Genomic DNA, 16,176 nt, shown 5'->3' on the forward strand with positions numbered 1-16,176 from the left:
GAGTTCCATCTCCTTTATCATTTTTGTTGCTCTTCTTTGAACCTTTTCTAATTCCGTTGTATCTTTTTTGTGTACGGTGACTTGGCTGAATTGAATGCAATACTCAAGATGAGGTCACACTATGGAACAATACAGAGGCATTATAATATTTCTCAGTCTTATTGTGCATCCATTTCCTAATAATTCAGCATTCCCGTTTGCTTTTTGTGGCCACCGCCGCACACTAGGCAGAAGAGTTCGATGTATTGTCTACAATCACACCTAGGTATTTTTCTAGAGTTCTGACTCCTAAGGTGGGCCTTAGCATCAAGTAACTATGATAAAAGGATAATGAATTAAGAGCTCACTTGGATTTAATCTTACTTGCTGAAGGAACAGAAACTGACATCAAATCTCCCAGATCTCTGTGAATAGGAAAGCAATAAGAAAGAAAACAAATACGATGCAGCTAAACTCATGGATTATTAAAAAAATGAAAGCATAAAATCAATTTTATTCTTTTGGGATCTTGCCAGGTACTTGTGAGGGATACTGGGGTTGATGGACCTTTGCTCTGTCCCAGCATGGTAATGCTTATGTTCTTATGGGAAGCCTTTTACTAAGCTACGATAAAAAAATGGCCTTCGCACCACTGTTCCCTCTCATTGAGCGGGAATCCTCCAATTGCATTACTGCCAGTAGGGGGTGGTGCTTCAATTTTGTGTTTTCAATTGCTATGGATAGGCAGGTTCCCTGGAGTACTGCAGAGCTTGCCTACCCCCTCACTATTGAAAATGTGATAGTGAAACAGCACCCTCTACTGGCAGGACTGTAGGTGATGAACGCCCACTCAGCTTAGAGGGAACAGTGCTTAGTACACCCTTACATGAGTCTTTCCCACGTACCAGGGATATTTTTACTATAGCAGTAAGATTGGCTTTTTTGTATTAATAACCATGGTGCTAATGTTTCCATTAATGCACAACCAATTACCATGTATATGCACTTATTGTCACTCATTTTGTAGATGGTAAATTTTCTCACGCTATCTGCACACTAACCAGTTAGCACATGGTAATGTACCTGCATTAACTGGTTAGCAAGGAATACTCATGCTCCACCCTCCTGACACACCCCCTCAAAAAGTTTTTAGCTTGCGGTTACCACGCATATTTGGAAGTTTACTGCAGGACATCTGAGGGCGTCCCACAGCCTAATGCAGCTTAGTAAAGGGCCCCTTGAAAAATAAATGGGCCTCAATAGGTGGCCAGTATAAGGTTATAAGCAAAGGAGTCGCTCAATCAAATTTCTGAGCCGGCATATCAATCTTGTTGCCATATTCTGTAATATCTGAAGAACCTTAAGCAACTTTATTGTAAAATCAACCTAGATAGCATTACTGTAGTCCAGATGATTAATCTACACTGCCTTGGGTTCAGGTTCAGGTTTATTACATTTGATTAACCGCCCAAGGAAAAAGAAATCCACCAAGGCGGAGTACATATACCCGCCCAGTTCCCACCCTTGACCACGCCCCCTTTTGACAATGCACATTAGAATTTACACGCACCACATTATAGAAAGCGCTTAGCGAATTCTACATGCAAGTTCTAATTAATGCCAGTTAGTGCTGCTAATTGCTTGTTACCATCCAATTAACAGCACTAATTGGCTTGTTAACTAATTAGGTTATGCGCATTGTTATGGAATACGCTTCGATTTTCATGTGGAAATCTATGCACGATATGTAGAATGGACCCAGGAAGAGACATTTATAATCAGCACTAAGTTTGTAGTTTCACACCAGCTGGCTTTCATTGCCCCTGATGTAGCCTGTACTTCTGGCGAAACATTCATGTCGGGCATTGGTTTGTGAATCCTGGGAGCTTTGAACAACCAATAAATGAACTGTTTTTCTTTATGAGGTCTGCTTCTTTCTTGTGTTCCACATTGGATCTAGTAGACTGGTTGCCTTATTGTTTTTGTACATCTAAAATAATAACTACCAGTAATAATTATAAGAATTGTAATAATTACGGTATCAGTCTTTCTTCGTTTTTTGCAATGTGAGAACTTTCACACAGCTTAAACATCACGGTTGTGCTGCCAAGCCATCTACCTCAGAGATGGCTGCCTGTCTGTTTCTGTAGGATTAAATTACAAAGTGCATTGTGCTTGTTAGGCTAAAACAGAGAATCTAAATCTAAATATTCTAATAGTCAGTCCACATCTTTTACGGCTGAGGACTGAAAACGGAGCGCAGGACTAATAGGGAGAATAGATGGCATAGATGGGCAGACTGGATAGGCAATTTGGTCTTTACCTGCCTACATTTTTCTTTGTTTCTTCTATAATCCCCTAATTTGGATGGACCAGGAGGTGTGGACAGTTGAAGGCCTGCATAAGTGGCTCATTTGTGGGACTTATGCTATAACAGCAGTCTCAGTTAAGAGAAAATAGGGCATTGTACAGAGACTTCTACAGTCCATATATATACATTTATAACAACTCTGGAAAAGTTGGAATGTTAGCAACTTTCAGGTACTGTAACTGTGCAGCTCTGATTATTAGGTGTAGCAGGGCCACCAAGAGGGGGGGCAGAGGGGGCAAAATTCCCCAGGCCCTGCCTCCAAGGGAGGCCCAGCACCGGGGTCTCTCTCTCTCCTGTTGCTGATGGGCCCCGAGTGATCGGGTCCCGACAGGAGCAGGAGAAAGAAAACTCCGGTGCCAGGCCCTCCTCCAGCGCTGCTCTTTGCTCGCTTCTACCGCCGTGCTGAGTGGCTGCTTTTCCCCCTCAGGCGCACTGAAACTGAGCATGCTTGATGAGAGAAACAAAGCAGCCGCAGGGGCAGGGCAGGCATGGAGTGAAGAGAAGCACTGGATTCTTCCCCTGGCAGGGCCTCGGGATCCCCGCCAGCCCCAAGGTACCTCAGTTGCAGTAGCAGCAGCCCTGCCCGAGGCCCGGCGGCAGCAGCTCTGCCCCAGGCCTGGCTCAGTCTCTTGGTGGCCCTGAGGAGTGGTAAAAGCATGGATGTAATGGCACATTGTTTTATATGTTGAGTTTACATGACATTGTTTGATTATCAATATTTAGTGCTATTGAACCGGTCCAGACCGGATGCTGACCAGTTAAGTAGCGCTAACCGACTATCCGCCAATATTCAGAGGAGGATAACTGGTTATCTTCCGCTGAATATCCGCGGTTAGCAGATGGTGGATAATCAGTTAATCACATGATATAACCGGCTATCTACCGATTTTTAACCGGGGTTTGGCGGTTATATTTGGTCGCGTCAAACCTGGTATATATTTTGTCCGATTTAAAGATAACCGGCTATGTCTGAACATCGACTAGCCGGTTATCTTCAAACTGCTCGAAATACCGTGGATATTCAGTGCCAGTCACGATAACGGCAGAGCGGTATGAATTTCTCTTGTGTATCTCATGTTGGATATTGTGAAAAACTGGCTAGCAGAGTACCACTGCCCTGAAGAAAAATCATTTTCAAAAAGGGAAAAGCAGACGTGAAGTGCAGTCAGAATGAGCAGGAGTTGGCAGCTGGCTCCATTCCTCCTTCCTGGACACTGATCCACTCATGGTTTCACCACTGTTGCATGTGCAATTTTTAATTCCTGCAGTTCCTGCATGCAGTGGGCATAAAAGAACCAGACCAGCTTGTCCAGGAAAATACAAATAGAGTCAGTAGCAAAACTAGATATATTGTGGTGGCTTCCCTGTGATCTCAAATTCAGATTTGTGTGTATGTGTTTGTTTTTTCCCTTATCTAGCTCTGCCGGTGCCAAAGGGCATAGCTGAGAACCCAGGGCTGGTGGCTGTGCTCTGTATCTTCATCTCCATTCTGGTCATCGCCATGGTGGTTCTGGCCATCAAATTCTGCAACAGACGAGAGCCGGAGTTCCAGAAACTGGATGAAGTGCCTATGGTGCGTACACAGAAACATGGCACCCTGTGCCAACTCTCCCTCTCCTCCTGACAGCTAGGGCCATACTTGGGATAAGCGAGATGGGCAGCTGGTTGGGCACAAAAGTGTGGCTCATGAGGGATGTGGACAGATATGCGGCCGTGTACAGTGGCTCATTGCTTAAGTCAGTAGGGGCTGAAAAGCAGGGCCAGTCGCTCAATAGCAGGGCCCAGCCCTGGCACATGAAGCCCCTTGAGGAGAAGAAGTGACTGACATGCAAGTATGGGCTAGCAGTGGATGGAAAATCAAGTGGAGTGCTGCTGTTTTCGTACCATCCAAGTGGCTGGTAGGAGAATGGGAAAGAGGACAGTGGAGAAGGGTAGTTAGTGGGGTCCCGCAGGGGTCTGTGTTGGGACCGCTGCTTTTTAACATATTTATAAATGACCTAGAGATGGGAGTAACTAGTGAGGTAATTAAATTCGCAGATGACACAAAAATTATCAGGGTCATCAAGTCGCAGGAGGAGGTGTGAAAGATTACAGGAGGACCTCGCAAGACTGGGGGATTGGGCGTCCAAGTGGCAGATGAAGTTCAATGTTGACAAGTGCAAAGTGATGCATGTGAGTAAGAGGAAACCGAATTACAGCTATGTCATGCAAGGTTCCGCGTTAGGAGTTACGGACCTAGAAAGGGATCTGGGAGTCATCATTGATAAGACGTTAAAAATGCCTGCCCAGTGTGCTGCCGCGGCTAAGAAAGTGCACAGAATGTTGAGTATTATTAGGAAAGGGATGGGAACAAACATGAGGATGTTATAATGCCGTTGTATCGCTCCATGGTGCGACCAGTACCTCGAGTATTGTGTCCAATTCTGGTCGCCGCATCTCAAAAAAGATATAAAGGAATAGAAAAGGTGCAGAGAAGGGCGACGAAAATGATAAAGGGAATGGAATGGACTTCCCTATGAGGAAAGGCTGAGAAGGTTAGGCTCTTCAGCTTGGAGAAAAGGCTGCTGAGGGGTGATATGATAGAAGTCTACAGATAATGAGCAGAGTAGAGCGGACAGATGTGAAGCGATTGTTTACACTTCAAACAACAACAAACCAGGGGACAAAAGATGAAGCTAGAATATGGTAGATTTAAAACAAATAGGAGAAAGTTTTCTTTACTCAGCGTGTAGTTAGACTCGAACTCATTGCCGGAGAATGTAGTGACAGCAGCTGGCCTTACGGAATTTAAAGGGGGTTTGAACCGATTCCTGAAGGAAAAGTCCATTGAACATTATTAAATTTTTTTTTTTTGGGGGGGGGGGTTGCCGGGTTCTTGAAGCCTGGATTGGCCGCTGTCGGAGACAGGATGCTTTTCTCAGTATGTACTTATGTACTTATGACAGAGAGTTGGAGCAGAGAGGGTGGACGGAAAGAGAAGTGAAGACAAGTGTGTGCTTACCCTGAGACTTGCGGAGGGTAATGCTATAACTGTGCACTATGGGGGCCTTTTACAAAGCCACGCTAGCGTTTTTAACTCAATAAATGCTGAGATGCTCATTATGGGGTCCTTTTACGAGGCATGCCAAACAATGGCCTGCGTTAGTGTAGGCATGTGTTTTGGATGCACACAGGTCCATTTTTTCAGCGCACCTGCAAAAAAAGCCCCCTTTTTTTGGCCTGAAAATGGACGTGCGGCAAAATAAAAATTGATGCGCATCCATTTTGGGTCTGAGACCTTACCGCCACCCATTGTCTTAGCGGTAAGGTCTGACGCGTTAACCGGGCAGTAATCGTCAACATGAGAACACTGCCGATTACAAGCCGGTTAGCGCCACACGGCAGAAAATAAAAAATATATTCCGACGCGCATATTGGACGGACGAAAATATTAGAATTTCCACCCGGGGCACACAGCCGTGTGGTAGTTATAATTTGACGCGTGTTGTACGCACATAGGCACCTACACGCCTTAGTAAAAGGGCTTCTATATTCCTATGGGCCTAGCTACCGCTGTGCCCTTGGTCAGCGTTCTGAACAGCCCACGTGGGGGAGCATTCTGATATTCACTCCCCATTCCTCCAGTGGGCTTTCTTTAATTTTTTTTTTAATCATCTATATAATAATTGGTAACTCTGCTTCCCTGGATGGCTGGGTTCGTAATAGCATGCTGATGTCAGCTCACCTCCAGCATTCCCTTCCCTCTGTGTCCCACCCTTGTGGAAAGACGAAATGATGTCAGAGGAGGGCGAGACACTGAGAGGGAAGGCTGGAGGTGACGTGAGCCCAGCCTGCCACCGCTGCGACCTGAGGTAAGATGAATGGCTTAAAGGCAGGGCGGCAGGAAGGACAGAGTCACTGGCCATGGATGGGGAGGGCAGGGGAGGATCACTGGATTAGGGGAGGGGAGAATCGTGGGACACGGAGGGGAGGGGAGAATCACGGGACACAGAGGGGAGGGCAGGGCAGAGGACAATCGCTGGACATGGAGGGGAGGCCAGAATCGCAGGACACGGAGGGGCTGAGAGGGGAGGGAAGAATCGCTGGACATGGAGGGGAGGGCAGGGGAGAGAGGAGAAATCGCTTAGATGAGATCCTTCCTAGGGCCCGTTTCATTTTTCATGAAACGGGCTTTGTTGCTTGTCCCTTTATATTTTACCATCCATTCTGAGCAAAAATAACAAACGTTTCATGTGGCTGGTTCAGGGAGATTGGTATTAGCCAAGGGAAAACGTTGTTCCCTGTGCATTCTTGCTCATCTTACCATGATCCTTCTAGGTGCACTGCGAGTTGTGAAACAGGTCTGCAGAAAGGAGAGTTTTATTGATGTACCAAACACAATGTTGTATGTATTTTGACAGGAGAATCTAAGATCCACTACTAATTATAAAGAAAGCAACACCTTGTAATTAGACCATTTACAAAGAGGTTCACCGTGTTAAGTGAACAGTGAATCTGATCGCATGTCTGTCATTGTAACACAGTGAACAAGGGATTAATTGACCATTGACTGAAATTATTTCCTGGTAAATGTGTTTTTAATCTCTTTTCATCTGCCTTCTGTGGTAATCACTGCAGTAATTCACTTGAGGGCAAACAAGGTTTGCTTTGGAAAGCTTCCATCTATTTCAAGCCTACCTAACAACCCAAAAAGAATGTGGGCTAAAGAAAGTGATTTGTATTGCTTTTCATACGTACGATTATTCTGAAACATAACATATAAGTGAATCATCCTTAAAATTATTATTTCAAAGATGTCAGTAGAGCAAACTGAATTATTCAACATCTCTTTTGCATGTTTGTCATTATCATTCCAATTCTAACCTGTATCTTCAAAATATTTTATTTTTTAATGGTTTTACACATTTTCTGAGGAATTTTATTAACGGAACCTAAAGTTTGTCGCTAATTATGCACTTATCTTTCGGCCCAGAAATGCATTCTAATGGATGCAAGGCACCGAAACGGGACTGAAATGGCAGATTGGCGCACAAATACACTTACGCAATCAGTTATAGGATAGTGCCTAAGTGTTTTTGCGCATAACTGCAAAGGGGGCATTCCCATGGGAGGGGCATGGACGGGTTGGGGCATTCTGGGAAACTGTGTGCAGTGCTATAGAATACCACAGGTGCTCACCAGGATTTACTTCAACTTGTGTTAAGGTCTCGCATCCAAAGCTGGGCGCGGAATTCGGCGCCCAGTGCTGGTCTCTAAAGACGCTCATTCTGGAGCTCCCTTTATAGAATAGCACTGGGGGCCAATATGTTCCAGTGCTATTTACTGAATTCAGCCCTCTCTTCCTAATTCTATAAACTTGCACAATTTTTACACTTAGCAGAGTTATAGAATACTATCGGTTACACATAACAGAACTTAATGTAATAACGGGCTTCTTATTGGCATTAACAACCAATTGGTGTTAATCGTCACTAATTAGTAGTTATGGGGTGAATTCTATAAATCGCGCCAAAAAAATCAGTTATGTTATGTTACATGACTTTTCTATTCTGCAATAATCAAAAATAGTTCTATGCGGATCACAAAATTAAGATAACTGGAAAAATAATCCAGGAATTACAATACAATTTGCGCATAAACCAATACTAAAAACATTCACTAAATAAATGAGTCTTAAGTCTCTTAGGAAAAATTAAGGGGTCCTTTTACTAAGCCGTGGCAAAAAGTGGCCTGTGGTAGTGTAGGCATGTGTTTTTGGCATGCGCTGGGCCAGTTTTTACCGCGCCTGGGGAAAAGGCTTTTTTTCAATGGGCCGCGAAAAGGGCCTGCGGTAAAACTGAAACCAGCATGCATCTATTTACAGCCTGAGCCCTTAACGCCACCCATTGATCTAGGAGTAAGGGCTCATGAGCTACACACAGTGGCCAGTCAGCACGTGCTAACTACTGATTAATGCCGGAAACGCCGCGTGCAGTAGGAAATAAAAAAAATAATATGTCCCAGCGGTATGGGCACGTGCCAAATCTGAAATTAACTCCAGGAGGGCACGCTAGCCTAGTGGTAGTCTCATTTTGGCGTGCACTGCATGTGCATAGAGCCTACCGTGCCTTTGTAAAAGGGCCCCTAAATAATTTGATAAAACACAAATCTATAATGGTAACAAAATTCCACACAGAAGCAACTTGACAATATAAAGAAGACTCAGGCTTAAATCTTGTAACCTGTTTACATGATGGAAAACGAAGTAGCATTTGATTGCGAGTCCTGCTCTTAACTCCATTAGATAGAAGAGCTACCCAATCAGCTAAATATAAAGGAGCACCACTGTACATAATCTGAAAAATAAGATGCAGAGATTAAATTGTGTTCTAGCGTGTACAGGTAGCCAGTGTAATTTTGTAAGTAATAAAGAAGCAGAATTGGATCTTTTGGTAGAGAATGTCAGCCTGGTGGCCATATTTTGCACAAGTTGCAGACGTTTTAGCAGAGTTTTAGAACAACTGATATAAACAACGTTACAATAGTCCAGTCTAGACAGTATCAACGCCTGCGCCAACAAATGGAACTTTTTCAACTCAAAGTATTTATGAATCGATCTCAACTTCTTTAGCAAATAAAACAAAACCCGTTTAAGCATCATTTTATAAGCCATGCCTAAAGTTAGGTACGGTTTATAGAATAACGCTTAAGTGCAGGGATCACGAGTTAATTTAGGCGCGTCCATTTACACCAATGAAAATGTGGTGCAAATGCCTCCACCTAAATTTATGCCCAGAATCCCCATATTCTATCATTATCCATATAACCGGAATCCAGGCCCACTCTCTGCCCCAAAACGCCCATGACCTTCCCATTTTCCAGGATGCGGGTAAAATTTAGGCACAGATGATGCACTTAAATTTACGTGTGTACATGTTAATTGATTTCAATTAGCGTTAATAATTACTTGTTAAAAAACAATTATTGGCACTAATTGGCTCAATATTCAATTAAATTACATACGCAAATTGGGCACTAAAAATCAATTATTGGCATTAATTGGCAACAATTTGGATTTATGCATGCATCTTGTGATGTGCTATTCTATAACGATGCGTATGTAAATCTCTTTGGTGTGCACCTGATGGGGCGTGGCCATGGGAGGGGCATGGGCAGGTTAGGAGCGTTCATGTGGTGTTATAGAATTCAGGGGATCTGCGCCTAATTTAGGTGTGAGGATTTACAACAGGTTTCAGTTGGTGGAGGATTCTAATGACAAGCAGCACACAGTACCCCCCGTTTACTTTGGCTCATAATGTAGGGAGCAATTAAAGTCGGAGAATGTTTCATAAGCTTTAAGTTCTATTCATGAAAGTCAGAAAGAAGTGAGATATTAAAGAGATGTCATTCTCCTGTTCAATCTTGTAATACACAAAGCAAAAGGGGTGCCACAAATGCCTAGAAAGGACAACTTATTTTTTATTTAATTTCATACATAACACCTGCAAGCCAGAAAGCAGCAAGTACAGTAGATATTGAGGCCCCAGACTCAGAGCTGCAGTGGGATTTGAATTAGTTTCCCCTGGTTCTCAGCCTGCTGCTCTAATTGATAGGCTACTCCTGTGTAAGATCTGGTGAGTTCTTGTGCCGAGCAGTGTTTCTGCCGGGTGTGAAAGACACGGACCCGGGTTCTGCTTGGCGGCCGAGCAACCCCGAAGTTCACCTGTGGTGACCACCGTTCCCCGAGGGTTGAGCCCCCAGGTGCGGGCGGCCGACAGGACTTATACTGAGAGGCCAGGAAAGGGGCGCCCAGAGAGACCAGCCAGAGGAGAGCAGAAGGAAGAAGTTCAGGAGTGGGTCACTACAAAGTGACAGGCAGTAGGCTAAGGAGTGTCTTGGGTCCAGGCAGGTATACAGGCGGTTAACTGACCCCGGAGTCACCAGGTCCAGGCAGGATATCCAGGCAGGCAGCAGACACAGGAGAGTAACCAGGTCCAGGCAGGATATTCAGGCAGGCAGCAGACAAGAGAGTAGCCAGGTCCAGGCAGGATATCCAGGCAGGCAGCAGACAAGAGAGTAGCCAGGTCCAGGCAGGATATCCAGGCAGGCAGCAGACAAGAGAGTAGCCAGGTCCAGGCAGGATATCCAGGCAGGTAGCAGACAAGAGAGCAGGTAGCCGAAGCAATGAGGCAGAGGGAAAGCATCCCACAAATAGTGAGAGAGCTTCCATAGGTCAAGTAGGCAGAGAGAAAGTCGACACAGGTGCGTGGTAGTAAGGCAATTAAAGAGCCTGGAAGCCAGGCAGAGAGAGTAGATCCAGGTGCATGAGAGCAAGGCAATCAAGGAGCCTGCAGCCAGAGAAGTACACAGACATGACTCAAGGCTGAGCCAGTCAAGTGTGTGTGTTGCCAGGACCCTGCGCAGCCCGAAGACACCGCTTGCGTTGAGGTAGGGGACATGACATCCTGCACTCCATATATGGTAATTTTATTTATTTTACTTCTTTGTACAATCTTGTATCCCACAATTATCCAAAAACAAGTTTTGGTTCAATGTGGCTTACAATTACAAGAGGGATTACAATGTGATGCTCAATTACATACATTGAGGAACAATTAATGATTTATGGGATTAATCATAAGCTTTCTTAAATAGATGCGTTTTTAGTTTTCCAAACTGGAGATAGTTGTTAATGTTTCTTATGGCCTGGGGGACTGAGTTCCACCATTTGGAACCCAGGTAGCTAAACCCAGCTGTGTAGATGGATTTGTAGGTGATGTTGCTGCAGTTGGGAAGGTGTAGTAGGTAGTATTCATGGGTTGTTTAAGAATGTTTGTGGCCCTTTTACTAAGCCGCGTAGCTGCGTACACATGCCCAATGCGTGCCAATTCAGAATTACCACCTGGCTACTGCGTGGCCCGGGCAGTAATTTCATTTTTTACGCGTGCCCACTATGTGCGCCGGAAATTTTCCGGCATGTAGCACTAACCAGGTGGTAATCAGTATTGTATGTGCGCTGATGATTACCGCCCAGTTAACGTGTGAGACCTTACCACTAAGTCAATGGGCGGCGGTAAGGTCTCAGGCCCAAAATGGATGCGCTCCAATTTTCATTTTGCCGCACATCCATTTTCGGCCCCAAGAAAAGGCCTTTTTTTACAAGCATCTACACCAGCGCAGGCCACTTTTTGGCACACCTTAGTAAAAGGACCCCTTAATAAATAGAATATAGTTGTTGCAGAATCCTGCAGCATGGTTTGATATTTTCAGTCTGTAGGTTTGAATCAGCTGCTCTGCTTTTGGAAAGCCTACATCGGCTTCCAGTTGAAGCAAGGGACCACTTTAAGCTCTGTTATTAAATGGGTTAGCGCCTTTTTATCTTGTTAACTGGGTTGATTTACATCATTTGAACGCTTCTTTTAAGATGCGCAACTTAATGCCAGGGGCGTAGCCACGGGCGGGCCCGGGTGGGCCTGGGCCCACCCAATTTGGGGTCAAGTCCGCCCAGCAGCAGAGCGATTCTGGTGGCTCCCTTCCCCCGTGGCGTGCAGCAGCTTTCACGGTTCACCCCATCTTCCCTCACCCTCCTTGCAGGCCCGCCGAGCAGCGATTCCGGTCGCAGGCTCAGCTTTGGCTCGCACACGCTGCCTGCCCGCTGCCGCTCAACAATCTCCTTGCAGCTCCTAAGCGGCAGCGCGAACCCGGAAGCCAGAGACTTCCGGGTTCGCGCTGCCGCTTAGGAGCTGCAAGGAGATTGAGCGGCAGCGGGCAGGCAGCGTGTGCGAGCCGAAGCTGAGCCTGCGACTGGAATCGCTGCTCGGCGGGCTGAGGGGGAAGCAAACGGCTCGTCGCCATCATCAGACTGAGACTCTGGCTAAAAAAAAATAGGCAACAGCAAAAGTGTGAGTCACACTGCAAGCGGGAAGTCCATGCTTGCAGAATTAACAAGAAGAGAGCCCAGAATAGAAGATGTGAGCAATATGGCCACAGGGGAGTATAGGTGCTGCCTGTTCATCAAGAGGAGAGACTGGGAGTGCTGTCTAGAGGAAGAAAGGGAAGAGGGGATAACAAATCTCACCAAACACTCAAACCCTCCCTCTAGCAATGTTGAATCACTACTCTCCCCATATTCACTCACACTGTCCAGTACATTCTGCTTTTCCTATACTCACCCAATCCCCTGTCATTCAATCCTATCCATTAACTCACTCATCTCTCTGTCACTTAGAATTCCCATCCATTCACTCAGTCTTCTTGCCACTTTTAACCCACCCATCCACTCATAATCCCCCATTCACTTACTCAGCCACCCTCTGCAAATCAGATCCCTAGTGTCTACTGACTCACTTGTCATCTCTCCATTAATTTACTCATTCACTCCCAGTATGCGCACTCACTCGGCCCTCTTAGTTTTTAAAAACATTTTTGCTTTGTTTAGCTCTTTCTTTTTGTAGCGGCTACTTGCAGCAGTGGCCAAGAAACGAAGATTTGAGGGAGGAGCGGGAGGCAGGAAGTAAGAGAGAGAGAGTGGGGACTCAGGAGAGAAGGAGGGGAGATGGAGCGGGAGGCAGGAGGTAAAGAGAGTGGGGTGAGAAGGAGGGGAGATGGAGAAGGGCTGGAGAAAGAGAGAAGCTACTGGTGATAAGGATGGGGAGAAAGGGGGGATCCTGGCTGAGATCAGAAAGAGGGAAGACGCTGGAAGGAAGGGTAGGGAGAGAAACAGAAGACACATTGAAGGATGAGGAGAAAAAGGGGGAAATGATGAATGTAAAAGGGTAGAGAGAGAGAGAGAGACACTGGATAGAAGAATCGGGAGAGGGGGTAGACGGATGGAAGGATGGGGAGAGAAAGGGAAGAGACTGGAAGAATGTGGAGAGAGAAGGGACACTGAACAGAAAAGGATAGAGAGCTAGAGAGACACTGGATAGAAGGAGGGGGAGAGAGACATTAGATGGAAGGATCAGGAGAGAGGGAGATGGGTGGAAGGATGGGAAGACGCAGGATGGAATGGTAGGGAGAAAGAAAGAAAGAGGTGACACTGGATGGAAGGATGCAGAAAGAAAGAGGGGAGACACTGGAAGGATGGGGAGAGAAAGAGGGGAGCTGCTGGATGGAAAAGGGGAGTAGTGAAAGACTGGAGAATAAGAGGAAGGGGCATGGGGAGAACAAGGGTGAGAAAAAGATGAAAAGCCATAGGTAGATGAAGTAAAAAGAAGGAAATTAAAGAATGGATAGTAACAATGAATTAAACTGAACAGAGAGAGAGGCAGAAAAATTGAAGAAAGCAAAGAAAAAGGAGAGAAAAATGACAAGTGGCCAGGAAACCCCGGCAGAAGTTAAGCGAAAATGAAGGAAAGCAGAATCTAGAGACTGGGAGCAACACAATGAGAAAAAGTAAATGGCCATACAACAAAGGTAAAATAATTTTATTTTTAATTTAGGATAAAGTAATATGGTACATGTGTTAATAAAGTTTCAGAGACCAATACTTCCTTCCTCAGGTCAGGAGAGGATACCATAACAGCATTATACTGACCTGAGGCAGGAGGTTTTGGCCTCTGAAAGCTCATTGAAAAGGATGTTAGGCTATTAAATTTATTTTCTGAAACCTGATGCACTGAAAAGCAGCACTTTACCCTTGTGTGACAAATGCATCTGATTAGTGTGACTAAAGGTTGCTGGGGGAGGGGGGTAGAGAGAAAAATTTGTGCCCACCCACTTTAGGTTCAGGCCCATCCAAAATTGGCAGTCTGGCTACGCCACTGCTTAATGCTGTTACAGTTTCCTTCTATCAGACAGCTTAGATATAAATCTATATTTAATTCTTCATTATATCATCAGGCTGCAGTAGCATGGAATTTGTTACTTTTGGAAATTCGTAAAGCTCTAAAAACCTGGTTATTTAGTAATCCTGTGGAAAGTGATTCTGAGAATATCTTCTGTGCATCCCAAATTACAGAAATTTAACCATGCTTGAAGATAGGAATACCTTGATTTTGGAGAAAATGGGAGAAAAGCTTGGCAGCTTGGGGTGTACAGATGTATTGCTTACCTCAGTGATTGATTATCATGTTTACTTTTGAATTTTGCTCCTAAACTATTTGGCACCTGCGCTGAGAACAGCCCGTGCCCTGCCCTTGTCTTCATGTCCAGTGCAAAGTTAGATCTAATCTAAAAATTGCTTCCACGTCATGAAAATGCAACCAAATACACTCTGTTATAAACTAGTGCATCTATCAAAGGAAAAAAGGCCTCACAGAGCTCCTAGATCAACACATTCTAATGGAGCTTAAACGGATCTTAAATAATCCTCTGTTCATCATCGGCCAGAAAAACCTTTGATCTTACTGTCGAGTTGCTAATTACTGCTAAAGCCTCTGTTGCTACACAATTCTAATTTCAATGCAGCTACATCAGATATTTCAACAACTATGACTACAAAAAATGGATAATTCAAAACTGAAAAGAAACTTATCTTTCAGTCGCACTTACTACCGGCACTTATAACTTCTTTTGCTGGAGTTAGTTCCTTCTCCCCCTCACCACTAGCCTAGGAGCTCTGTGAGGCCTTTTTTCCTTTGATAGATGCACTAGTTTATAACAGAGTGTATTTGGTTGCATTTTCATGACGTGGAAGCAGTTTTTAGATCTGGTTGAGACAGAATGTGCTTCAGTATCACTGCTCTGTGTTGTCTAGGCCTCCATCCTCAGCCCATACTTGCCTTTTTTTTTTTTACGGTTTTTATTGATGACAAGTCATAAAACACAATTTCTCCACTGTACATCCATTCCAAAACAATCGTACATTACACCTAGCTGTATCAGAACAGAAAATACATAATATTATTGACAGTCCTCAAACTTTTATAATTTTAACTCCCCCCCCCTTCGCCCCGTGTTTATTCCCTTTATATTTGAATCTCTTTACTAAAGTTTCCACAATATAAGGTAGGTGCAGTGACTTTTCAAATGAAAGCCTATTACAGAAGGCATGAGACAATTCAAAATAGTACCCCACCAAGGGTAAAGGGCCTTGTGTCTGATAGCCCTTCACCGAAAGTCCCCTCCTCTGTTAAGGAACCTTTTATATACACTCAGTGTGTCTGACCCTTTCTTACATGCCCTGCACCCATTGGACTGTGTGTTCCTTTTTGCCTCATTCCCCCCCCCCCCTCCACCCTCTATCCTCCCTCCTATACCCTTCCCCCTCACCTTCACCTCCCTCACTGCCCGCCTGCCCGCTCTCCATCTAATGAACAAAGCTAAACTGGGAGTATCTTCAAGAGCCTTCAACGGATCTCAGCAGCACTTAACAGGTGTTAACGAGCAAGCTTCTCCCCCTAGGGCTCAACATTCGTATGTACCGGGGCCCAAACCTGGAGGAATTGCTTTTTACGTTTGGCTGACGCTTTGGAGTCTCGGGCCTCCCACGAGGCCAGAAGATGTACTTGATTCCTCCAATGCCAGTATGCTGGTGCCTCCGTGGAGGTCCAATATTGCATAATACATTTGCGAGCCACCACATACTTACCTTTTAATAAATTTATTTTTTCCTTACAGAGCGGCATGCACGAAGAAGCCCCTTTCGCTCACTATCCTCCCAAATAAACTCAAGATTTCAAGATGGACCAGAAGCTTGTAACAGAATACTGACACTGAAATTTTTCTGCTGGTGTTTGAGCTGATTACTCCATTTTTCTTCACGTTACCCCTGTCCTGCTGCCCATTTCAGACAGAAGGAGGAAGTTCTAGAGGGTTCGGGCACTGAGTAAGTCAGCAGAAGACCTGGGAGACGAGTTCAAATCCTCCTCTGCTGACAGATATCACTTTACCTTCCTGTGTGTCAG

At 44.9% G+C, this 16,176-nt stretch overlaps 1 protein-coding gene across 1 annotated transcript in view; it reads left to right on the plus strand.

Moving 5' to 3' along the window:
• The window catches only part of LOC115480139 (mucin-1-like), a 76,066-nt gene extending 60,118 nt beyond the window's left edge, over nt 1-15,948 (plus strand). Inside the window, exons 4-5 of the mRNA XM_030218620.1 lie at nt 3,769-3,923; nt 15,890-15,948. Of these exons, the coding sequence (XP_030074480.1) occupies nt 3,769-3,923; nt 15,890-15,937 (203 nt within the window). The 3' untranslated portion in view covers nt 15,938-15,948. The remainder of the gene's footprint in view (nt 1-3,768; nt 3,924-15,889) is intronic.
• The last annotated feature ends 228 nt before the right edge of the window (nt 15,949-16,176 follow it).

Source organism: Microcaecilia unicolor, chromosome 11 (assembly GCF_901765095.1).
Source record: "Microcaecilia unicolor chromosome 11, aMicUni1.1, whole genome shotgun sequence".
In the NCBI taxonomy this organism is placed as follows: Eukaryota; Metazoa; Chordata; class Amphibia; order Gymnophiona; family Siphonopidae; genus Microcaecilia; species Microcaecilia unicolor.